This window comes from Pelodiscus sinensis, chromosome Z, assembly GCF_052426305.1.
Source record: "Pelodiscus sinensis isolate ZL-2025 chromosome Z, ASM5242630v1, whole genome shotgun sequence".
In the NCBI taxonomy this organism is placed as follows: Eukaryota; Metazoa; Chordata; order Testudines; family Trionychidae; genus Pelodiscus; species Pelodiscus sinensis.
Window position 1 is genome coordinate 9,844,854 of NC_143085.1, and position 26,355 is coordinate 9,871,208.

Here is a 26,355-nt window from a genome sequence, read left to right on the forward strand (position 1 = left end):
TCATGCTCCCACGGAATCTGGGGATCCTATTCCAGCCAGGAACCCAAGTTCTGCTCCTATATTTTCTAACACTGTGCCTGAAAGCTTGGTACCTGGAGGGTTCTCAGGGCTAGAGCTACAATGCCCAGCTTAGGTATAAAATGTGCTCCTCCACAGCAGAGCCCCTTCAACATGCAAGACATACAGGGAAAAATGGTCTCATTTCATTCACTGGACTACTCCCCACAACAGACTCCGGAGACAGACCCACTACCTGCAATACTGGACTACTTACTGCACCTTAAACAATCCCATCTCTCCATCAGCTCAGTTAAGGTACACTTAGCAGCCATCGCAACATTCCATATGAGGATTGATGACACCATGGTCTTTGTACAGCCTATGACCAAACACTTCCTAAAAGGCCTATACATATTATACCCTAACATAGCTACCCCACAGACACCATGGGATCCTAAACGCTCACAAAATCTCCATTTGAACCTATGGCTACGTGCTCACTTCTTCACATGGTGATGACATCAGCCCGTCAAGTAGGAGAGAGGCTGCCTTAATGGCAGATCCGCCATACACTTCTTTAAGGATAGGGTATCTCTATGGACCCATTCCAAATTTCTACCCAAGGTATGCTCCATGTTCCACATCAGTCTAACTACCCCTTACCTGTATTCATCCCCAAACCTCATGCCAATACCTTTGAAGCACAAATGCAAATCTGCGATGTACATAGGGCACTTTTCTTCTACCTCCATAGAATGAGGCCCTTCAGGATTGTAGGGAATAATTCTTGGACACACTGGGTGCAGGTGAAAACAAGCAGAGGATTTATTGGTTCACATAGCTGGTGGAGTACTCATTAGGGGTTAACCCAGTGAGCACTAACTTAACCAAAACATACATTAGATTATATAGGTAGCAGATGGACGGAGAAGTGATTTGATAGGTCTAGCAGTGGAAGTGAGATATGCACATATGCCAATGGTTTACGACAGTTACACAGTATCTCCGCCCATTGCCAATTAAACATGTTATCACTAATACATATAGTTATTCCTAACAAGCTAAATAAGCCAACATAAACAAAGGCATATTGATGGTCATTTTGTCAGCCGGAAATATAATGCGTCTCCTGCGGGGGTGGTATTGCCTTGGCGTGAACTTTGGGATCCAAGCTTATTTTCTAGGAACAAAGCAGACAATGAAAAACAATCCCGTGCGGTTTTTTGGTACCGGCCTTATCAAAGTGAGGCCCTTTTGGAATGTAGTTGCCAGGGGAACCAGGGTCAAGTTAACAAGTTAACAGCTGTTTAGGTGCTTTCCAGGGCTGGCCTAATGATTTGAGTTGTCAGTTCTCAGCAAAATACCATGGACTGCCTCAATTTACCCTACAAGGATGTCCCCAAAACTCTTAATCTCCATAGCAGTACACAGCAAGGGACACCAGATATCATCCCATAGACTGTCCCACTGGATCTCAGACTGCATCAGAATGGGTTAATCACCTGAATCACTTACCACCATGTACCTCAATTCATGCCCATTCCACCAGGGCGGTAGCCACATCTGTTGCTTACCAACACAAGGTCCCTACTGAAGACATATGTGCTGCTGCTACATGGACATAAGACCGAACCTTTGCTAAACATTATGCACTGTCCGATGGCCCTCATTACTCCACCAGGGTGGTGAAAGTGATCCTGACAATGGCTTACCTGCCTGATCCAAAGTCCCCACCTCCATAGAACATATTGCTTTGCAGTCACCTCCTGTGGAGCACTCCAAGGGATGTCTCTCTCAAGGAAGAGGAGCTTAGTCACCTTTGGCAGTCACTGACGTTATTTAAGATGAGTGTCCCTGGGGGTGCTCTGATATCCTCCCTTTCTTCCCTCTACTTCAGACCCATTTTCTCTATTAAGCCAGGCTCCACATAGAGAAGGAACGGAGGGAAGGGTGGCCACATGTGAGTGGTCATACCAAGTGGTGCCCACACACCTCACATGCCATTCACACGCAGCCCTCATGCACTGCTATGAAGATTCCGGTCTGCGGTGCTGGGACGCATCAGCACCTCCTGTAAGATGATCATCTCAAAGAATGTAAGTTACTGCCAAAGGTTAATAGCCTCCTCTTACTATTATCACAGCATATGTGAATATTGAACATCCTCAAATGTATGTATTTCAATAGAACAGTAAACTTGAAAAGTGTCCATGGGCTGTATAAATGATGTCAGTGGTGTTAGTCTAGATTTCCACTGGTGCAGTAGGAAGATTTGCAGTCTATTTGCTTAGTTTTTACAAATCAAAAAGCCAGTGCTGAGTTGGAGTCCTTCTCTTAATGGTTTCTCATTTAAGAGTTATGCAGAATTTATTTTTAATGGTTAACCATGGTTTATTTTGTGCTGCTTAGCTGTGGCAGATTTGCAAAGGATGTTCCCAACACCCCCTTCCTTGGAGCACCACCCTGCCTTTTCCCCAGTGATGAACTATAAAGATGGAATAAGTTCAGAGACTGTGACAGCATTGGGGATGATGGAAAGTCCTATGGTCAGCATGGTTCCCACACAGCTCACAGAATTTAAAATGGAGATTGAAGATGGATTAGGGAGCCCTAAACCTGAAGAAATCAAGGTAATACACTAAAGATGCCATTAGTATTGCAACTTTATCTGTGCAAGATTGTTTTATTTATTAAATCTAATGCAAGTAGGTTGGTTGGAAAACTGCACAATTTTGAATCAGATCCATATTAAGCAGCAGTCCCCAAGTGTTTGAGAGCTGTGCTCTCCCTTATTCCTGTCTGAATCCTCCTCTGCCATTCCCCCCAGTGTTGGAGCCAGGAGTGGGGATATGGCTGGGAGATAAGTGGACAGTGGGCAAGGAGCCTGAGGCTGGGGGCACAGCTGGGGTGGGTCTGAGGCTAGGAGTGGAGCTGAGGCTGGAAATAAGGGCAGGAGCGGAGCTGTAGCTTCAGGTGGTCTGCAGAGAGGTCCTGTAACCAAGCCTGTGGCTTACTGGAGTTCCACTCCCGGCTTTGCCCTCGGTCCATGGCCTGAGGCTGGGGGCTGGGTGGGATACTTTGGGGACCTCTGATATTAAGGGATTTATAATTTTACAAGAGAAAAAAATCCTTTTTTATGGGACAAGTTTGTAATTGTTTACTCAGCCTTAATGCGAGCAGACAAATTGCACAAAAATAGATGCATTGATTACATATTGGCTTCAGTGTTTTTAAGGCACTCTTAAAATAAGAACCTATATTAGCAGTTTGTTGTCTGTATGAAATGTTTTGTTTCGGACTAAACTCTAGAGCAGGGATGGGGAACCTTTTTTGGGTCAGGTGCCACTGATCCATGGAAAAATAAATCGAGGGCCGCATACAAGTTAGAAGCCAAAAAAAAAAAAAAAGCCCCCAACTGAGAAGGAGAAAGACATTCCCCACATTCACCTCCCACACCAGAGCCTAGGGAAGGCCCAGGCTACTAGATTTTGTGTGTTCAAGCCTTGTGAGTGGGTGGTGAGAGGGCTTTAGTACCAGAGCAGAGGCCAGATCCAAGCAAAGCAGGGTCTGCATCTGGCCCCCAAGTCTTAGGTTCCTCATCCATGCCCTAGAGGACCTCTGTCCACACTAAAGAAAATACTCTTGCAGTTGTCACCAGTTGGCACTTGCTTGTTTATTAAAAGGTTTTCTGTAGCACCCATTCATATAATGTTTTTGCCCTGAAACATGGTAGCTGCCTCAAAAGAGAAGACCAGGATGAATTGGCTAACTCCATGTCTACTTCTGAAAAGATTTTCTCCCGTTACCTGGGAGCAGCTCTTCCTCCTCCCCTTTCCCCGTTTTGTGGCCTGCTGAGGGAAGGGGGCAGCTCCAGCCTTGCTGGGCCCCAGCCCACTTCCGGGGCTGGTGGCTGGGGTTGGAAGGAGGAGCCTCGTGGGCTCGGGGCTGCTTTATCCAGGCTGGATCCAGGATCCCGCTTTGTCAGTTAAGTGGTTGAATATTACATTACCCTAATGTTTAATTGGTTAACTGATTAATCTGGATTTTACATCCCTCATACCTATTGGTAAGGATCAAGAATAACTGGTCTGATAGTTTGTGGGAAAACCTGTTCTGTTGCTCCCTGTGTTGCATTTGGTTTTAAGGTCCGAAGAGACCATTAGACTATTTGATTTTAACTCCCGAATAATATAGGCATTAGAATTTCAGTTTTAAATTTTGATGGAGCTCAGTACCTTGAGTTTGACTGGAAAATGCAATCCAGTAAGGCATCATTCAGTTTTGATTTAAAGACATCAAGAGTTAGAGAATTCACCATTTCCTGTTAATCACCATCATTGCCTTATTTCTCATTTGAATTTGTCTGGCTTTAACTTCCAGTCTTTGGCTTTTGTTACGGTTTTCTGTGCTAGATTAAAGAGTATTTTTCACCCCCATAAGGTACTTGTGCACAGTGATCAAGTCACCTCTTGATCAGTGTTCTCTGTAAGGTGAATGCTTGAGTGGCCACCCGGAAGAGATTCAGATGCTGCCTAGCTGATTAGCAGAGCACCCACAGCTGACAGCTTGTGTTTCTACTGTTGGTGCACATCCACACATGCCTTGGTGCATAGAACAACATTTATTCTGCACATGGGCAGCAAATAGAGGGAACATTGCTCTTGATCTTCTTTGTGACAAGGTGAACAGATTGAGCTCATTCAGTCTGTTTCTGTGAAGCAGCGGTCTCCACCTTTTTAAGCACAAGATCCAGGATCTACCTCAAACTTTGCCATGTCTCCTTCCCCCCGCCCCTTCTCCAAGGTCCACCTTGCTCAGTCCATCCCCCTGCCCAACCCCTTCCCATCCTCACTTGTTTCCACCAGGCTGGAACAGGAGATTGGAGTTCCAGGGGTGCAGGCTTTTGTCTTGGTCTGAAGCATTCAGAGTGTGGAAGGGGTTCTGGGCTGAGCCTGAGGTAGAGCACTTGGAATGGAGGAGGGGCTCTGGCCAGGGCAGGGGGTTGGCATACTGGAAGGGCTCCAGCTGGGCACCATTTACCAAAGGCAGACTCATCCCTGCCCTGGCCCTGTGCCACTCCTGAAATTTGACGACATGTTCAGCAGTAGCTTCTGCGAGGGAGGGGCAGTTGGCTCCGCATGCTCTCTCTCCCCCACTCCCCATCCACATGCACCGCTCCCACCCCTCCCATTGGCCATGGTTCCCCATTTCTGGTCAATGGAATTGCAAGGTTGGTGCTTGCAGGAGAAGGCAGCATGTGAGGATCCTCTGCCCCACCTCCCTTAGGGGCTGCTTGCAGGAGCAGTGCAGAGCCAGGACAGGCGGAGGCCAGGGGGAGGCAGAATCTGCCTTAGCCCTTGAGTTGCTGGACTATTTGCTGCCTATTTGCTTGCAGGAGATGGAACCCAATTCCAGGAGACTCCTGCACATGGATGGAAAAAATTAGAGGGAATGACAAGATATGATAATTTTAATATATATATCTATTTAAGGATAATTACTCCAGCCGCAACAGATTAGGAGTTTTAGAACTCACTACTCAAATAATTAAATTTATGCATAACAGATAAAGGAAAACTAAGAAAGGCATAGACTAGTCAGAAACTTAAAATAACACACTTTGAAAGATGTAAAAGAAGTAACAACACAAGGATGTGCTGGATGGGAGGTGAGTGTGAAAGACAAAATATGTTTATGTGAGTTACAGACATACAGTGTGTTTGTGAGAGACAGAAAATTGCATTGCCTCTTCAAGACATAGGAGCAGCTACCAGCAAGAGACCTCTATCCTGAGTCCTGTCATGTCCCCCCATCTGTGAAAATTGGGTTCATGAGTATAGGGACGGTGACACCCTAACATCAGTGGCCTCTTTCTGTGCCTCCTCCGCCCTGCACAGAAAGCAGGAGGCTCCCAGGGGGCAGCTCCAAGGCAGAGGACAGGAGTATCATGGCAGTGGGGGGAGGGTCAGCTGAAGTGCTGACACGTGATAGCCTCTGGACCAAAACAATCAGGATCACCTGCCTGTGGCTCCAGGATCTATCAGTAGATCCCATACTAGTGGTTGTTGGTTACTGCTGTAAAGCATTCCAATCCTCAGATAATTTTTATGACTCTTTCCTGTACTGTTTTCAGTTTTGTGGTGCCCTTTTAAAAATGTGGCATCAAAGCGAGTGTTCCAAAAGCAGTCTTGCCAAGGCCATATACAAAGGCAAAATCCCCTGTTTACATGTATAAGGATCATATTAATCTGGTTTGGCATGTCATCACACTGGGAACTCATGTTAAATTATTTGTCCACTGTGACTCTTACATTTTATTTCAGAGTCACAGCTTTCCGGGATACAATTTACTGTCTGAAGGACTCGCCTGCATTCTTTATTCCTTTATGTACTGCCTTGTATTTGGCTGTATTAAAATGCATTTGTTTTGAAAGGGCCCCATATAATCCAGTCCTCTCCATATGCCTTCCCTTTTCTCCTCATTATTTACCGTTCTGACATACATCATCTGGAAATGTTATTAACAGTGATTATGTGTTTACACATCACTGATAGAAATACAGGAGGCCCCTGACTTGTGACGCAATTGGTTCCAAGTCGGGGTCATCGTAACTTGAACCCGCATTTACGATAGGCACGGCGCACCGTCGTAAATGTGGGCTGAGGATGTAAGTCGGGGGTTTCCAGCCCCTTCTGCACTTACAAAAATGGTTGTAAGTGCGGGGGGTCGGAACTCTGGAGGTCACAAGTCGGGGGCCTCCTACATTGTGATGCACAAGAAGTGACTATGTATTAATCAAAAAATATATTATGTAATAATGATATGAATGTTGTAAGTGACCTTGTCTGTAAGAGAAGTTATTGAATGTCTATGATGGATTAGTAGATTTCTTATATGCTTGTACTGACCAAACTTAATAGATTTTTCTGTTTGCTTCTGCTAGTCTTCTGTCACGAGATCATAGTTTGGTGGGTTAAAGGGGGGGGGGGAATATATATATATATATATATATATATATATATATATACACACAGGGCTTGACAAACGGCGGCGAAAGCTGCTCGCCAGTCCCACACTGCGCATGTGCAAGAGCCGCATTGCGCATGCGCACGCTACCGGTAAACGAGGTGCATGGCTGAAATCTACTCACCATGAGCAAGTAGATTCTATAGTTTGTCGAGCCCTGTGTGTGTGTGTGTGTGTGTGTGTGTGTGTGTGTGTGTGTGTATTAGTGCTTTTTTAGTTTAAAAAAAAAGGGGGTGCCGGTACTCTATGGGAAAAGTTGTTAAGCTCTGACTGGAGGTGCTGGTACTGCATCTGGAGGTGCCGATACTATGTACCAGGCAGTACCATTACAAAAAAAAGCACTGTATATATATAATTTTTCAGGGACCCATTCATACTGAAGATGTCTTAGATATTGATAACAAAGATTAAAGAGTGTGGAAACATATATATTTTTAATTGTTCATGCATGCTCAAGAGTTGTGCTATGTCATCATTTGAGCAGCTGCTGCTCATATACCTAACCCCACTGTAACTCCTTTTTGCAAAAATGTAAGTACGTTTTTTATGTTGATTATTGAGTGCCGAAGGGAGGAATCCTGTTATGCTTCATCTTCTCACACTTCAGGGAAGCACTGAGAAGGGAAGCAAAAGAATACAGAGGAATAGATGACTGGCAGAGTTGAGGACACAAAGCACAAGTGGTTTACGTCCATGTGGAATGCAGAAAATCTTAACAATAGTACAGGTTGAGCCTTGGACCATAGAGGTTGCCAGACCAGAGAATCCCCGTGGAGGGCTGGTGCATAGGAGTTCTGCGGGCTGCTGGCAGTGAGTTGACCATGGGGTTGGAAGCTTGGTTCCTGACGTACCCCCCATTAGACTGCCCAGTGGGGCGAGGAGCCCAGCGCACCACAGCTGGGCTGCCCAACATGTCATGCCAGGGGAGGTTTGGACTGGCAGGGCCTGCCGTCAGTCCAGGGCTGGGGGGGCCGGTAGCAGAAGGTCCAGATATGTCTTCCCCTGGTCTGGCAAAATCCCTCACCTGGGACCAGTCAGGTCCCGAGGGTGCCAGACAAGGGTGGTCCAACCTGTAGTTTCTAGATAGAAAATTTAGAATTATCAATACTAATCCAGAGAAAGCAGACATGTTCAATAAATATTTCTATTCTACAATTGGGAAAAATGGTTGACGTACTCATTTACGATAGTAACGCTATTTTCACTAGTATGTCAGGAGGATGTTAAACAGCAGCTACTAAAGCTAGACATTTTTAAATCAGCAGGTCCAGATAACTTGCATCCGAGTTTTAACAGAGAAGGCAGAATCGCTCACTGGACTGTTAGTGTTGATTTCAGTAAGTCTTGGAATACTGGAGACGTTCCAGAAAACTGGAAAAAAGTTAATGTTGTGCCAATATTTAAAGGGGTAAAGAGGATGACCCAAGTAATTTTAGGCCTGGCAAACACTGATCCAGGCAAGATAACGGAGCATGTGATATGGGGTTTCATTAATAAAGAATTAATTGAGGGTAATATTAGTGCCAGGCAACATGAATTTATGGAAAATAGATCCCATCAAACTAAGTTGGTATCTTTTTGGTAAATATGATAGTGTTGAATAATCTATGTAGACTTCTGTTTAGCATTTGATTCAGTGCTGCATGATATTTTAATTAAAAATCAGAGCAAAATAAAAGTAACATGGTGCACATTAAATACATTACAAGTTGACTGACTGGTAGGTCTCAAAATGTTGTTAATGGGGAATCACCATCAAGCAGGTTTGTTTTTAATGGGGTCTTGTTCTACACTATATAATATTTTTTTATTTATGACCTGGAAGAAAACAAACTCATCACTGAACATTTGAAGATGATACAATAGTCAGGGGAGTTATAAACAATGAAGAAAACAAGTAATTAGTACAGAGCAATCTGGATCACTTGATAAGCTGTATGCAAGCAAACACTGTGTTTTAATATACAACCAGCGCTTTTTTTTGTGATGGTACTGCCTTGAGACACAGTACCGGCACCTCCAGTCAGAGCTCAACAACTTTTCCCTTGGAATACCGGCACCTTTTTTTTTTTTTGGTTAACAAAAAAAGCACTGAATACAACTGTATATAAAAGTAAACAGATAAGAATAAAGAATGTAGACCTTACTCATGGGATGAGAGAATCTATCCTGGCAAGCCGTGACTGTGAAAATGATTTGAGGATCACAGTGGATAATCAACTGAACTTGAATTCCCAATGCAATGTTGTGACCAGACAGCTTCAAGTGATCCTTGGGTGCATAACAGTGAAATATTGAATAGGAAGAGGGATGCTATTTTATATTCTGTATTTGGCATTGATACAGTTGATAGTGGAATAGTATGTACTGTTCTGGTGTCCGCAGTTTAAGAAGGATGTTAATAAATTGAAGAAGGGTCAAAGAAGAGCCATGAAGGATTTGAACCCTTCCTTATGATAGATACAACTAGCACAGTCTAAACACAGAGAAGGTTAAGGGATGACTTGATTATACTCTGTAAGTATTTATATGGGGAACAACTTTTTGATAATGGGCCTTTTGGACTAGGAGAGAGAGGAAGTTGAATCGCTGGAAGTTGAAGCTAAACAAATTCAGGCTGGAAATTAATGCATATGTGTAGTGGGAAATTAATGCATATGTGTAGTGGGAGTAATTAACCATTGAAACAATTTACTAAGAGTTAGAGTGGATTCTCATCATTAGCAAGTTTGGAATAAAAAAAAAATCTGCTGTAGAAATTAAGTTGGGGAAGTTCTTTGGCCTGTGTTGTATAGGATGTCAGATTAGATTATCACAGTGGCTCTTCTGGCCTTGGCATCTATAGTAAGACATTAAAAACTAAGTTTTCTGTAAATTTCTACTACAGTATAATTAGTTTTACTTGAATATATTTTTAATATAATAATTGGCTTTTCTGTGTAGCGCTAAACACTGAAATCACTTTGGTTTTACAGGATTTTTCATATGTTTACAAAGTTCCATCATTTCAATCTTTTGTGGGCTCCTCTATGTTTGCTCCATTGAAGATACTGCCAAGCCAGTGCCTACTACCTCTGAAGATACCAGATGCCTGCATGTTCAGGCCTTCTTGGGCAATTCCTCCTAAAATTGAACAACTCCCCATGCCACCTGCAGCCACTTTCATCAGAGATGGCTACAAGTATGTACAAGCATTGTAACAGACCATTTATTTCTTTATAGAGTCAGAAATAGTTTTGATAACTGGAGCAGGAACAAATGATAATGATTAATGTAATTTAATATAAGAAACATTAAAGAAGATTCATAATCACCAACTACTAGGTTTAATGGTGAATATTTAGTCATTACTTTATTTGATTTGCTGGAAGAAATGGTAAATGTCAAACATCATTTGCTTTTACTTGTAAAAAAGGCATATCATCTGCTTCTCCCTTGAGTTTTAGTTAATAGTAAAGGAGCCAGACAAAAAAGTTATATACAGGCAGTCCCTGGGTTACGTGGATCTGACTTACGTCGGATCCCTATTTACGAACAGGGTGAGGGAACCCTGCACTAGCTGCGCCCCCCAGCCCTCCCCCCCCCAGCAGACCAGGCTTTTCTCGCCGCGGAGGACGCGGGTGGCAGGACCGATGAGACGCGCCGTGGTCCCGCCGCCCGTGTCCTCTGTGGCAAGAAAAGCCACTCCGTGTCTCCCTGGTCTGCTGGGGGGGGGTCCCCCCAGCAGACCAGGGAGACGCGGAGCAAAGCCGCGGAGGATGCGGGCGGCAGGACCGCGGCGCATCTTGGCGTCCCGCAGCTCGCGTCTCCTTGGTCTGCTGGGGGGGGGGCACATCTAGTGCGCCCCCCCCCCCCCCAGCAGACCAGGCTTTTCTCAACGCAGAGGATGCGGACGGCAAGACCACCAAGACGTGCCGCGGTCCCACCGCCACCGTCCTCCGCAGTGAGAAAAGCCTGGTCTGCTGGTGGGGGGGGGGGAGCCAGCTAGTGCGCCCCCCCCCCCCAGCAGGCCAGGCTTTTCTCGCCGCTGGTCATTTTCAGCGGCGGCTGAATCAGGACGCCTGGGGTAGAGCAGCTGGGGGGCTGCCGGGTTGCTCCCACAGCGCCGAGGTGCGGCACTACTGGACCAACCCAGCAGCACCCCAGCTGCTCTGCCCCAGGCGTCCCCAAGTCAGCCGTTACTGAAACTGACCAGCGGCTGACTACAGGAAGCCCGAGGCAGAGCAACCCAGCAGCACTCCAGCTGTTCTGCCCCAGGTGTGTCCGATTCAGCCGCTGCTGGTCAGTTTCAACAGCGGCTGAATCTGGACGCCTGGGACAGAGCAGCTGGGGCTCTGCTGGGTTGGTCCCCGCAGCGCCGCACCTCGGCGCTGCGGGGACCAACCTGGCAGCACCCCAGCTGCTCTACCCCAGGTGTCCCCAAGTCAGCTGCTGCTGAAACTGATCAGAGGCTGATTCCAGGAATCCCGGGGCAAAGCAGCTCTGCCTCGGGCTTCCTGGAGTCAGCCGCTAGTCAGTTTCAGCAGTGGCTGAATCGGGGACACCTGGGGTACAATATGTACCAGTTCCGACTTACATACAAATTCAACTTAAGAACAAATCTACAGTCCCTATCTTGTACGTAACCCGGGGACTGACTGTACTTGTAATAACTGTTTGCTATGTGAGTGATATGGAGAAAATACCTGCCTGTATAAAATATGAAAGAAGGTAGTATTTCATAAAGAAGGTACTCATGTTCACATTAAATGTTAAATTGCAGTTAATCAGCTAATCAAGTAATTGATGGAATTTCCATTGACTACTCAATTAGTTAATAAGGGAGGATCCTTGTTACCCCTTCTACTGCTCTGCAGGGTGAACATAGTAGGTGCAGTGTCCCGGAGCTGGTTCTGTACTGGGACTCCTTAGTCCCGCCTCACACTGACCTCGGAAGCTACCCCCATTGCAGCTCTGCATGTTAAATGTAGTAAGAGCCCAGCAGGGATGAATTTCACCCTGTGTTAGTTTTGTGAGGACACACAAGTCTTTTTTATGGTACTCTTCTTTCTTCTGAATTGGTTACATAGGTTGACAGTTTAATGTGCTCGGTGATTCCTTTTCCTATAATGAAAAGTACTTCTTTCCACCATAATGTATAGTGTAGCAATGCCTCATGTCATTAAGTTAAATGAGAAATTTGCATTCTCTGCATATTTTTTCAAAAGTATATGCTGTTTATGGAAGAAATCCATTGCTGCAGATCTGGAAACCTAGCAAGAATTTAAACCATTTAATACATGAATCCTCTTAAAAGATATAATATATGGAGAAGAAGAGTCTCCTGCTGCGGTGAATTAATTTATAGAGGGAGTGACTTGTATTTTTAAATCAAACCCTACATCGTTGAAATCAGGCCTTCCAGTGATCTCAAAAGAAAGGCAAAAGGAAAAAAAAATACAAACCCTCCATGTCACTTAAAGAGACAATGAGTTCACTGTTTTTTCTAAAAGTAACCTGGATTATTAATTGCAGTTATTTATTGAAAACAATTATTTTCAATTTAATCCAAGTAGAGTGAAGATCATTACTGCACCCTTAATACTGCAGGCTTTTGCTAGTGAGGTGATTACTAATCAAGATTTCTAAGTCATCCTTTGTCATTAGTTTAAAGTATTCACCACAGATTACCAACTCTTAATCTTTGTCCTTTTTTTCCTATTCTTTGCTTTGGACATAAGTCAGTTCAAGATAACAAAACTGTTCTAAAGAATCAGGTCTTTAATGCGGTAGCTTTTCAAGCTGCTAATGAAATAGAATCCTTAAAATAATATATTTCTGACCTAGCATATAAAACATACAGTAAGAGTGCACAAATGTAAAAAAAGCCATGTGTTTCTGCTCCTACTTCAAAGACTAATCTTATTTTTATATTTTATGTGCTGCCCTTTAAGGAATACATTGCAAAAAAAAATTTATTAGCTCTCCGGAAGAGGAATGTTATAAAGATCTTATTCGTTTGAGCAATTACGTTGCCCTTAATATGAAGCCTTATTACAAAATTATCTGTTTCTTACTATAATTTGTCACAACAAAGAGAAGAGCTCTCTTGTGGGAACATATGACCACATTCTAGTCCCTGAATTTTGTCAGATAATGGCAAAACTGTCAGTAAAAAGGAGTGTGATGACAAATGGTGACCTACAAATACTATTTTCTGCTCCTCTGGACCACACGTCTGTAATAGCAAGTGTTATTTTATGCTGTAAAGTATTTAAGGCTAGATAAAGACTGCCTTTATTGTATGTGAAACACTTTTGTCAACTGGTACCTCCAAGGAAACATTAAAATTTCAACAAGAAGCATCATATAAATTATCTGTATCAAGGAGCATTGAAGTTACTTATTTACTACCAACATTGTAAAACATATAGGCAATTAAGCTAATTATTTCTAAAGGGAGTTTACAACTCGACAACTATATGAAATTTCATATCCCTAATTTTTACGCATTGGACTGTAGAGTTCTTTAGAGAGAACTGCATAGTGAATTCACTGGAATAATTTTCTCTCCCCCACCCCCAAGTGCTGAAAATACTCAGGTCCTTCTAAATAAGCATCTGAGATTTTAGTACAGAACAGAATCTTAGTGTGTAATCTTTAAACTGTGTGAGGGGGCATTTTCTGTTTTGGTTTGGTTGGGTTGGTTTTGGGGTTTTTTTTCTTTTTACTGCTCTCTCAGGTGACAGTTGTATTTGTTGATGAGACCTTGAAAGTGTAGACAGAAGAGAATCTTGAATACAATGAGAGGAATGTCTAAACATGCTTTCCCATGATTTTGGTCTTCATAGAGCTATTGCATCTAAGTCCTGTCTACAGTGAATCTTTTGAATACTCATCTTCCTCCTGTATGTTTGCAGCAATGTGCCTAGTGTTGGGAGCCTGGCAGATCAAGACTATCTTCAGATGAACACTCCCCAAATGAATACACCAGTGACATTAAACAGTGCTGCCCCAGCCAGCAACAGTGGAGCGGGAGTACTGCCATCCCCAGCAACTCCCCGCTTCTCCGTCCCTACGCCACGCACACCCAGAACCCCAAGGACTCCTAGAGGTGGGGGCACTGCCAGCGGGCAGGGATCTGTAAAATATGACAGCACAGATCAAGGTTCACCAGCTTCTACCCCTTCTACAACACGACCACTTAATTCTGTGGAGCCAGCAACAGTCCAGCCAATTCCAGAAGCCCACAGCCTTTATGTCACCCTGATTCTTTCAGATTCTGTGCTGAACATCTTTAAAGATCGCAACTTTGATAGCTGTTGTATATGCGCATGTAACATGAATATTAAAGGTGCAGATGTAGGGCTGTACATCCCAGATTCATCTAATGAGGACCAGTACCGATGCACATGTGGATTTAGTGCGATTATGAACCGCAGACTAGGTTACAACTCTGGGCTTTTCATTGAGGATGAATTGGATATTTTTGGCAAGACCTCAGACACTGGCCAGGCTGCAGAGAGGAGACTGATGATGTGTCAGACCACTTTAATTCCTCAGATGGGAGAAGGAGCCAGGAGAGGGCAGGAACCCCCAGTGAGCCTCCTTCTCCTTCTTCAGAATCAGCATGCACAGCCTTTCACCTCTCTGAGCTGTTTGGACTATATGTCCTCCAATAACCGGCTGACACTTCCCTATATGAACTGGAGTTATGACAGAGTGCAAGCGGATACTAATGATTCCTGGATAGAGTGCTTCAATGCCCTGGAGCAAGGAAGGCAATATGTGGATAACCCCAGTGGTGGAAAAGTGGATGAAGCCCTAGTAAGAAGTGCTACTGTACACTCTTGGCCTCACAGCAATGGTATGACTCACAGAAGAGGGCTTGGCTTTCTTTAAGTTTTTGTAATTTTATTTTAAACTCACCAGTGTAAGAAAATATCCTTTAAACTTTGTGGGAGAAAATGCAGTCTTGATGAACAGAAGTAGATTAGTAAAGTAGAGAGCTTTCTAAAACCGTAGGTAGAATACTGGTAAATTTCCTTCTTCTTTCTAGCACACTGTAAGATTTTTCAGTGTCACAAATTCACACCAATTCTATAGGGTTTTTGTTTTGTTTTGTTTTCTGAAGTGAAGGTCAAACTTTGCTCTAGCTTCCTTCAATGAGGCTATGGCACATCTCTTTGGAGCATGAAGTATGCAATCACTGAAAGAGGGCTGCTCTTTGTAAAACAATGCCAACTGGAAATAATGTAAATTTGTAAATGAAATATAATGTGCATGTCTGAAGCACCCTCAAATTCTTTATGGACTTACATTAATTGTTTTAGCTTCTAAGCAGCTTTACACCTTTAAACAACATTGCAGCAAATCACTTCAGTCTAGATCTATAGTGTCCAATATGCTAGCCATACTCACAAGTGGCTATTTGGCCGCTTGAGTGTGGTTAGCTGGCTTGAACATTGTGGCTATTTGGCCAGTTGAATGTGGCTAGTTCACTATAGCAGTAACCATTATAATGGCTACTGCTTCAGAACAGGTTGGATACCAAGGGTATGTCTATTCATTATTCCAAAATAACTATTTGAGTGTCTACCCAGCAGTAGCGTTATTTTGAAATAGTTTCAAAAGAGTGGGTGGCTTATTCCCAAAACTGTAAACCTCATTTGCAATAGGGCCTGTGTAGACAGGGCAGCTGCAGTTATTTTGAAATAAGGGGCCTCCAGCCCTTCCCACGGTGCCCTGCTAGCCACTCTGTCCACACTCAGCCAAACTCTACATTCCCCACCTTCCCCTGGAACCTTTAAAGCGGCAGCCACTGGGGAAAGGGCTTGTGAGAAGCAGGAGGCCCTGACAGTCCTGAGCCACCCTGCAGCTGCCACTGCCTCGAAACTTGACAAATGAGTGACTCCGTTACTCCCACCCAGCCCTCCACTACTCCTTGGGAGCATTCAGACAACTCCCAGGAGCCTGCCAGGGGCTGAAAGAGGCATGCACCTTCCTGGTCTGGTGTGGAGATCCTGGACCTCATTGAGCTCTAGGGTGAGGAGGAAAGCCTCCAGGATCTCTGCACTAGACACAGGAACATGGATGTCTGTGGCCGCATGGACGAGAGCCTGTCCAACAAAGGACATGTCTGCACCCAGTAGCAAGTGCAGATGAAGGTAAAAGAGCTCTGCCAAGCATATGCCAGTGCTAAGGAGGGCAACTCCTGCTCCACAGCAGAACCCCACAACTACCCCTACTGCGAAAACGTAGACCACATCCAGGGGAGAGGGGCCGGGCAGTCCCTTTACCCACTCTGGTTGTGGACTCCGGACTCAAGACCCCTGTCATCGTTATTGTTTGGGAGAGATTCATGGAGAAGGAGCCGGATGAAGCCAGCACCATCACTCTGCTGACCCTGGAGCTGGTACCTTTCCCTGTGGACGTGTCCCAAGTGTTGTCTAAGGCTGGGGAAGGAACATCATGTGAGTGCCATCGTGTTCCTTTTACCCAGGGGGTGGAGGTGGTGGACAGTGAGGGGTAGTAGGGCACTCCTCACTTGGCCCTTGCATCTTAGGGATTGCACAGCAGTGGGAGCATGTGCTGCACTGCTTCTGACCACACAGCCCCAGGGAGGATGGCACAGAGGACCCTTGTGCTACTGCACACAGGACATCTGAAGAGGCTTGTGACTCTTGGGTGGGACACACACCCTCCCTCCACAACCATCCTCTAGAAGGAGGCTGGGGACATACATACGCACACACTCAGCAGAGCGGGCATGGCCTTCTGCGGGACTCTTGGGGCAATACTCTCCTGGAGATATCTGGGCCCCTGTAGGAATGGGCCCACTGGACGCACATGGCCAAGCATGTCGCCTTCGACTGTGCTGAGAACTGTCACTCTCGACTCACAGGTGAGGACCAGGCTTCAGGCACAGTGTCCCCTGGTATGACTGACCATCTCTCTTTATTCTCCATTGCTGGACCAGCTGCGAGAGGGGCCAAGGCAGCCTCCAGAACCCAAGGCAGCCTCCAGAATCCAAGGAACCTGCAGGCACAGGAGACCCATGGATGAGCCAGATGGAGCACCTTGTGGCACTCTGATCTGTGGAGCACACCATCGACCGCAGGCTCCAGGAAGACATCCAGCTGCAGCGAGACACCTGGCAGGAGCTCCTGGAGCAGGGGTGTACCATGTGTGCGGCTGTGCCAATCCCTTGTTGCCAGCATAATGCCTGCTCCTGCTACTGCTCCCAGTCCTGCCGTCGCTGTAGCTCCTTCTCCCACTCCCCCTCCCCTTTCTCCCCAACACATCCCCTCCTCAAGGCCCCCGCACTCGTGGCAGTGAGATCACCACAGCAAGTGCCACTCCCAGCCCTATCCCTGAGCCTCTCCTCCCCCCTCCTCCACCTTCCAAGGTTCTCATCACCCCTACTCTCCCCCCTCTCTCCTCCCCTCTCCCAGGTTCTTTGCCCAGTCTCTCCCCAGTTTCTTTGACCCCAAATAAAAAGAAACAGATTTTATGTTTTCCAAAACAATTTTTTTGTTGTCTTAGCAGACAAGGCGGAAAGGGGAGGAAGAGAGGGGTGTGGGAGGAAAGGCAGAGAGTAAGAATGCATAGGCTCTGAGTGTGGATGCCCAGGGGAGAGTGTCAGTGAGCTCCCTGTGAGAAACTCTCCCCAGTTGGCAGCAGTGTGTGGCTGCCAATGCAGTCAACCTCCGCCCCCCCACCCTGTCAGGAATGCCTCCCCTTTTCTTTCTCAAATACTGTGGTGGCTGTGTGTCATGTGCTCCACATATGGAATGTTGTGGTCTGCGAGGTCCAGCCGAGTGAGGAAGCATCTGAAATGCTCCTTCAGACGGCCAAAGGCACCCTCTACGACCATGCGGGCCCTGCTGAACCTGTCATTGTAGTGTTCCTGAGGGGTCAAAGTGGCGAGTATATGACTTCATGAGCCAAGGCAAGAGAGGGTAGGCGTTGGGGAAAGGCTGCGTCCCCCACCATGCAGATGGGCATGTCCATGTCCCCACCCCTGATGGTGCAGTTGGGGAAAAAAGTTCCAGTGTACAGATTGTGGAACATGCTAGAGTTCCAACAGGCATGTGCATCATGCACCTTCCCCAACCACCCGCCATAGAAATCCATAACCTGGTCCCAGTGGTCTATGACGGCCTGCAGGACCATTGAAAAGTATCCCTGGCAGTTAATGAAGAGAGATGGCTGGGGGTCTGGAATATGGCTGCCGTCAAACCCTCCACCTCTCTCCCCTCCTCCATCCCCCGCAGTTGGGGAAGCCCATGACGTCAAGTCTGACAATGATGGTGTCTACATCTCCAAGGTGGATGACTCTGCAGAGAAGGATGGTGTTGATGGCCCTCACTGGCTGCTGAAGGAGACAAACCAACACAGATTCACAGGGGTGGCAAGGCTGGTGGGAAGTCCCTTAGCCCATCACCACTCTGTTCCTCCTCCCCCCAACACCAGGAGCAACACCCCCATTTACCCCATTCGCCACCAGGGCTTTGTGAGAGCAGGATTGAAAAAACTCCCAGGGTGGGGGTTGATACCACCACCCCCTTTCGCTAGGGAACCCCATTCCTGCAGTATTTCCATCCTTGGAACAATAGCCTGAGAATGCCATACTTGCATGAGCACGGCCCCGATGGTCAATCTCCCCATGCCAGACTGATTCTCGACAGATTGGTAGCTGTCCGGTGAGGCGAGCTTCTAGAGGGCGATGGCGACCCGTTTCTGGAGGGGGATGGTTGGTCTCATGTGAGTGTCCTGTTGCCTGAGAGGAGGGGAGAACCACTCACAGAGCTCCAGAAACATGTCCTTCCTCATCCTGAAATTCTGGAGCCATTGCTGATCTCCTCACTGCTCCATAAGAATCTGGTCCCACCTGTCAGAACTGGTATTCAGACACCAGAGGCGGTGGTGCACGGTGTGAAGTAGAGGGCAGGTGGGATCTAGCTACATGAGCCGTGCCCTCAGAGATCCAAGGAGTGTCTCCTAGAGGAGCTGGAGGTTGGTTTCCTGCAAGGCCTGGGAGGTAGCCTGCAGAAACTGCTGCATGAGGTGCAGCACAAGCTGCAATAGCCATAAACTGCCTAGAGGCAGCTCCAGCTCCATGTCTGGAAAGCTATGGTGTCTGCAAGGGCAACTGCAGCAGGCAGAAGAAAAGGCTTTGCTATCCCTCAAGAAGGTAGACAAAGACAAAAAGCCTGAGACATGGCTGTACAGGGGGACCTCTTTAAGCAAGAGCCTCAGCCTCAAGCAGCAGTCACATGAAGTAACTGCTGACCTGATGTCCTGCCTGAAGTGGTTCTGAGTGGTCTTAAATGCAAATTAGTGTCCAGTCAGTGTGGATGCTCTTTCGAAATAGCTAAGCACTAGTTCAATATACTTTTGGTGTGTAGATTTAAAAATCAACTATTTTGGAAGATATTTTCTAAATAAATCTGCAATGTTGATGTAGTCCAAAGGTCTAAGTAACATTTTGTAAAAAGAGATATTGAAAATAACTTATAAAAAGCTTAGCATAACAATACTGTTTGATAAAGATGCAGTTTAAATTCTGTTCTGCTAATTATAGTGGAACATCGGTAAGATTGAAAGAATCACAGGTCAAAATAAACTTACTCCCCCGTCTCGTCACCTCTTTGTCATTTGTAGTACTCGACATCAGTATGCTGTCCTCCCAGGATGTGGTGCGCATGCTCCTCTCCCTACAGCCCTTTCTCCAAGATGCCATCCAGAAGAAGCGGACAGGGAGGACCTGGGAGAACATTCAGCATGTACAGGGACCCCTCACCTGGCAGCAGTTCCATAAGATGGCAGGCCGGGGAACATATGGTACAATTTGTTTGTGCAGCAGCACTGTTTAGATGAAGAGCATGTTTCCTTACACTTGTGCATTTGAATGTGTTCTTTGCTGGAAAGACTGTAAGAGCAAAAGTCTTTCTTGGATGATTTTTATTGTGTTTAATGTTTAAAGAATATTTTTGAGTAACATAGTAAGGGGTTTACCTTTCAAGGTGACTGACATTGGAGGTGGCTTTGAACACTCCTAACTGTGGGATGGGTTCAAAATCCCTGTGTGGATTTGATTTTGGTTTGAACCCATAGCTAGAACAATGAATAATGAGAAGCATAGAAGCTATTAAATAAAATTAGAGCCCTGGTTATAAGATTTAAAATCTGTTTTAAAATGCCATATTGCTGAGATGTTTGTAATTAAATACATCCTGATTACAAGTGATGCTTCTAATTAGAAATATATTTGACAGAATACATGCTAAGTGAGAGCAAACTAATGACTGACCTTTAAACATCGTTTTTAACCCTTCTTGCATTTATCTGCATTTTATATGAAATTCCCTACTGATCCATTTTTGTATGTATTCTTATTCTATTTTGCCAAAGTGACTCAGTTCCTGCTTTCCCTGCTTTCCCTTTTGGCTATGTCAGGCTGCAGGAACTACCATTACATTCCAATGTCACTGCCACATGACAAGTACAACTAGCCTTTTTTCAACTTTGTAACTACAGTGTAGCATTGAACAGTCAGGATTTGCCAACAGTGATCAGACACTGTAACTGAAATACCTACATTCCCCCTTACGTGTTAGAACAGTAGATATCTGTGGTAGGTATGTGGTAATAGTTGGTGAATGCTGACTTGTTAGTCATTTATATTTTTTTGAAAATTCCCAGGGTGTATTTGGCTTCACATTCCCCACGCTACTGCAGGCTAGACTGGCATTTCTTTTCAGACAGCATAATCAATTAGTATAATCTCTAATACAGGGCTGGGCAAAATACGGGCCAGGGGCCAGATCCGGACCATGGACCACCCAGCCGGGACCCTCAGGCACACGCAGCTGCCAAGGTTTAAAAGACAGTCCCTGTATTTTTCTGCTCTGCAGGGAGGAAGATGCGGCTTTATGTGATCATCCCGCTCCCCAACCCAATCCTCAGCTCTTAATGGAGAAACAACTGACCAATCCCAGAAACAACTGGCCAATAAGAACCAACCTCAGCCAATCTCTCAGTTCCTAATGGCTGGAAACAGCCAGCCAATTGGAGCTTAGAGATTTGCTTGAGAGGCTGGGGCAGCTGCAGTAGAGAGCCATGAAGAAGGAGCAGCCTGTATTTTTAAGAAGGCTGGGGCTGCAACAGGCAGGGAGACCAGCCTGACTTGGGAGTGCTGCAGCCTGCTGGCCAGGAGACACTTAAGTAAACTTCTCCCTGCCAGCACCTGCCTCTGGCATCCCAACCCTTCCTACACTTCAGCTCCCTCCCTCAGATCACCATCCAAACTTTTTGCACTCCCTGCCCCAGGTGACAACTCCCTTCCAAAACCTGAATCTTCTCCTGCACCCACACCCCCTCTCCGACCCTACACCCCAATCCCCTCCCCTGGTCACAACCCCCTCCTCTACCCAAACACCCTCTCAGATCCAACACTGTCTCCTGCACCCACGTCCCTTACCCCATGCACCCTTCTGCACCCAACCTCCATCCTAAAATCTGCACCCCCTCCACAGAAAAGTGCGGCCCTTGACCACTTACCAAAATTTTTGAGTGCCCCCTACCAAAAATTATTGCCCTAATAATACAGCTTGTATGAGATGTCTGATTTCTTATGATGATCCTCTCATTTGTCTCAGTGACTATTTTAGCTTTAGTCACTTTGCTTAGAAATCAAAACTATTCACTATGGGAGCTACAGTTTTCTTTGGTTAGTTATTTTGCCCAACCAGCAGGAGCTAATGCAAGAAACATTAGTTTCCATGAATTCATTTAATCACTTTTCTTTAAGTGGAAAGGACATATGTGAAATGTGGCTATATCATTGTTTATACAGAGCGAAACCACAAGCTCAGTCCTGAAGAAGGCCCTTAAATTTTGGCAGAATGTATACTTATAGACCACAAGAAGATATTTTATTGCAATCTTTTAGGGTAATTATAGTAACGATGCTTGCATTGGCTTCTTATACTTTGACTGACTTCTGATTTTATGAAACTTCTTAAGTATGATATAAATTTCTCTGCCTGTTATTAAGGACTATAACCCTAAGAGAAGGACTGAGGAAGAACATTGTTAATATATATTGTGGCTTTATTTTGCCTGCTCAGAGTAGATTCAGGCTTTCAGAAAATTCACCATGGTAAAAGATTATTGATTTACAACATTTGACTGGAAAGAACTGATTTGCTTTTGTACCAGACAGTCCTGTACAATTGAAGGGGTTCTGTAATACTTTGTTCTTTCGTTATCAGGTTCTGAGGAGTCTCCTGAGCCTCTTCCAATCCCCACTTTACTGGTGGGTTATGACAAGGACTTCCTGACAATCTCTCCATTCACCTTGCCATTCTGGGAGAGGCTGTTGCTAGACCCATATGGGGGTCATCGGGATGTCGCTTACATTGTGCTGTGTCCAGAAAATGAGGCCTTGCTTGACGGAGCCAAAACTTTCTTCAGGGACTTGAGTGCTGTATATGAGGTTGGAAAGAGGGATTGTTATGAATTGTTTAGTCATAATTATCATCCCTATTTTAGCAGCATGTTTACAATTGAGATAAGATAATGACTTTACACTTTTTATTCCTTAAGTGTTCTAAATAATTAGTTACGGAAGTGTTTCTCAAACTGTGGGTCACGACCTCCAGGGAGGTCACGATCAACTTACAGGGGGGTCGCAGCTGGATCCATTATTTTTCTTGAAAAAATTTGTCTCCCCCTGCGAGCTCCGTCCAGTAAAAAAAAAACCATGAAATACTGGACAGAAGCCCGGCAGGGACAATTTTCCCCTGCCGCGTCTGGCAGGGGAGGTGGAGTGAGGAACACCACAGAGTCTAGTGAAGGGGGGGCAGAAGGGGGCAGTTGACAGGTGCCACACTAGGGGGGTGCTGGGCTGGGTAGGAACAGAGCATGCTCTGCTCTGGGCAACATGAGCAGCAGAGACCAACAGCTGGCCACGTGATGCCTCCCCTACAAGCTGCGAGCTGAGGCAGCCGGGCCAGGCGGCAGGAGCAGCCACTTTCAGAGTAAGAGTGCTCCTCCATGCCTGGCTCTGTGGGAGGGTGGGGGGAGATTTGATTGGAGCAGGGCTCCCGACGCTGAGGATGCCTGCCTCAGGGGAAGGGGGGAAGTGCACTGGAGTGGGGGGATGCTAGCAGGGCCTGCCTCGGGGAGGGGCGGGTGTATTGGCGGTTAGTGTACAGTCCCAAACTAGACAAAGTGGTGTAACTTTGGCTCTCCCCACCCCCTTTTATTTTTTATTTTTATTTTTTTTGCTTAACAACTTTGGTGAGGGTGGGGGGGGGGAGGTCACACAAATTCATTTATCATTTTAGGGGGTTGCGATATCACAAAGTTTGAGAACCCCTGAGTTACGGTATTGTCTTTAGTTTAAGAGGACTTTTTCCTTTTTCAGAATACAGGAAAAATATCATCTAATGGAGCTGCGCTTGTTCCTTTGCATTTTGATTTTGTGTTAGACAAAATTCAACCCTAAGATAGAAGAACCTCAAGAACTGCAGCTATTTAAGTCGAAAGAAACAAGACATATGCAGCTAAAGGCTGAAAATAGATAAGCAGTAGGAACAGTCTAATAGCAAGATGCACTAAGATGTAGAAGTACAAGGAGAAAGGGTAGGCATATAAATCTCCATCTCTGGAGATATTTAAGAGTAGGTGAGAGAGACATCTATTGGAGATTGTCTAGATGGTACTGGGTCCTGCCGTGAGGGCAGGGGACTGGATTCGATGACCTCTCGAGGTCCCTTCCAGTTCTAGTGTTCTATGATTCTATGAAATACAGGGAAATCTGAAAAAGTAGAGTGGAAGGAAGTATTTGATAGCACTTCTTGAAAATATATCCAGGAGCCCTCTACATATATTGTATCCAGGAGCCTTCTGCAAGCACTATCTATATGACATGTTTCTCACATGTCTGGCAACAAAGCAAGATAGCTACAACTTTTCTGCTCTGTGGCAATGAACAAGGAGTAGCCAAACCAGAGTGATAGGAGTCATGAATGACTCCTGCCAAATAAAATTTTCCTAAAGCGAAGCAACAGAATTTTTGTCACTGTATGGAAGATTGACTCAGTCTGTTGCATACATCAGGAATGACATGAATACAGTTGAAATAAGTGATCCAGGAGCAGCTATACAACTAAGCCCAGTTGTCTAGTCTGCAGATGAAATGTCTTGTTGCTGAAAAGATACAGAGATTCAAAGGCCCTGTGTATGGGATTTCCAAAAGCATTCTACACTGGCCTAAACCAACACTGGTCACTTTTGAAAATACCATCTATATGTCAAAGGTCAAGGTCCCAGCCACAGATATTTCACTTTGTTTATATAGGGCATATTCACACAATCTGCCTTCTCTGTCTCACTCTTTTGTAGCAAGCCCTGAGCAAGTGTAAATCTAGAGCAAGTTCAATCTAGAGCAAGTGTAAATCTCACGAACAATACTAAAACAAGTATTAAACTAAAGAAGTTGGTATTAATTACAATTCCCTAGAAATACTTCACTAGAAAATCAAACAGCTCCCATCCTAGGAAGAAATTTAACATTTTCTTTGCAGGCTACAGCAGATGCATCCCCTAAAAACCCATGAGAAAAAATACTCCTCCAAATAGTTCTACTTTATTACATTATCAGAAACGAATGCGAGCATTCAGGTATGTTATTCTTCAGGTACTTGCTTGTGTCCATTCCATGTAAGTGTGGGTGCTTTAATTAGTATGAGGCAGGCTTCCCTAATGTAGCCATGCTATCTCAATTTAGAGCCTCAGGAGGCACTGGGGAGGAATAACGGAATGGCCCTGGTGAGGGGCTATTTCAAAATTGCAGCAGTGGAGCGTCTACGCACACCTTATTTTGAAATAGCTATTTCAGAGTAGGCATTATTCTTTGTAAAATGAGGTTTACAGATTTCGAAATAAGCCATCCGTTATTTTTAAATTATTTCAAAATAACGGAATGGCTGTGTAAATGCTCGTATTGTTATTTCAAAACAATGCTTCTTATGTCGAAATAACAGTGCAGTGTAGACACAACTAAAGGACAAAGTCATCTGTATCAAGGCTTTACTTATGGAGTCTGCCTCACTCCCCAGAATCGGCACTCAGACTTAGCATCAAGCATGCGTTCACTGCTTCCTTGGTACTGTTGACCAGCCAGCACCAGGTACCTTCTAGGAATGTGAAAATGTGTTTCTGCAGGTAAATGTGTAGCCGCTGAGAATATCAGCAATTACCCATTTACACGTGGAGGGGGAAGAGTAGATGGGAGATATCAAAAGCAGCAGCAGAGTGAGGGGAGGCACGCATCTTCCTGAGAGCTGTGGGGAGCCAGTTTAAAAGCTGGTTCCTGCACACACCAGCTCCCACCTGTTCCTCCCCCTCTCTGTGCTGTGCGGGGGAGGGCTGTGTGTAACTGTGAAGGTAACTGAGAAGCCCAGTCTCATCAGTTAACCGTTTACACTTTCACGTCCTTAGTATCTTCAGTGGTCCCAGAGAAGGGGGCCAAGAAGATGGGCAAAGATAAGTCTGAGAAGAGAACCCAAAACAAGTGGGGGAGCATGGGAAGGACACTGGCCCAGGTAGAGTGGAGTTGTAGTCCTCGCATCCTGTCACCCTTTCCAAGCATCCAGGTCCCTTCTACCCTGGAGGCGTTCCAGGCAGCCCAGGACATCATCTCCATGCCATTACTGCCAATGCCTGCGGTGAATGGGCCTCATCATCTTGAGAAGCCCCCATTTCCTGCCCAGTTGTTGAGTACCCAGCAGTCTTGCTCTCCCATTCTGTTGGTTAGGAGAGACCAGGGCCGGACGTTCTAGCCTAAGCGTCACCAGAGGCTGAACGTAGACCTTTGGAGTTGTGCACTTCCCAACAGCCAAGACACATAAGAGCCAGCTACTCAGCATGTACGAGTCGCCAATCAAAGGACATATCTCTGCATGAGCAGCACTGCTCCCCGTGCTGCCACTACCAATCAACACCACACTACTTGGGACACAAGCGTAGAGTCTCTAGGCCTCAACTGACATCCCCACACTGGGCATCATCTTCCGATGCTGGTCCCCCATACCCCAAAGTAGGTCAAGAGACTGTCATTGGTCCCCTGCCCACTGGCATGGTTGCATCCCACAGTCTCCAAGGACAGCATCCTTTGAGAGCTCCTGGCACCAGAGAGACCTAAGTGCCCACTCTCCATCCTGGGCATCAGCCAGTGTCAGATCAGCCAGCACCCCATCGGAGCCCTGCTCCTTCCCTTCAGTGCAGACATTGGCTCTGCAGGCAGCCTTGCAGCCAGCACAGTGGCCTCTAGCATG

At 45.6% G+C, this 26,355-nt stretch overlaps 1 protein-coding gene across 1 annotated transcript in view; it reads left to right on the forward strand.

Annotated features, from left to right (window-relative positions):
- Nucleotides 1-26,355, forward strand: part of MED13L (mediator complex subunit 13L) — a 371,515-nt gene that overhangs the window by 283,489 nt on the left and 61,671 nt on the right. Inside the window, exons 15-19 of the mRNA XM_075898187.2 lie at nucleotides 2,410-2,630; nucleotides 10,003-10,208; nucleotides 13,927-14,873; nucleotides 19,673-19,852; nucleotides 22,285-22,508. Coding sequence (XP_075754302.2) covers nucleotides 2,410-2,630; nucleotides 10,003-10,208; nucleotides 13,927-14,873; nucleotides 19,673-19,852; nucleotides 22,285-22,508 — 1,778 coding nt within the window. The remainder of the gene's footprint in view (nucleotides 1-2,409; nucleotides 2,631-10,002; nucleotides 10,209-13,926; nucleotides 14,874-19,672; nucleotides 19,853-22,284; nucleotides 22,509-26,355) is intronic.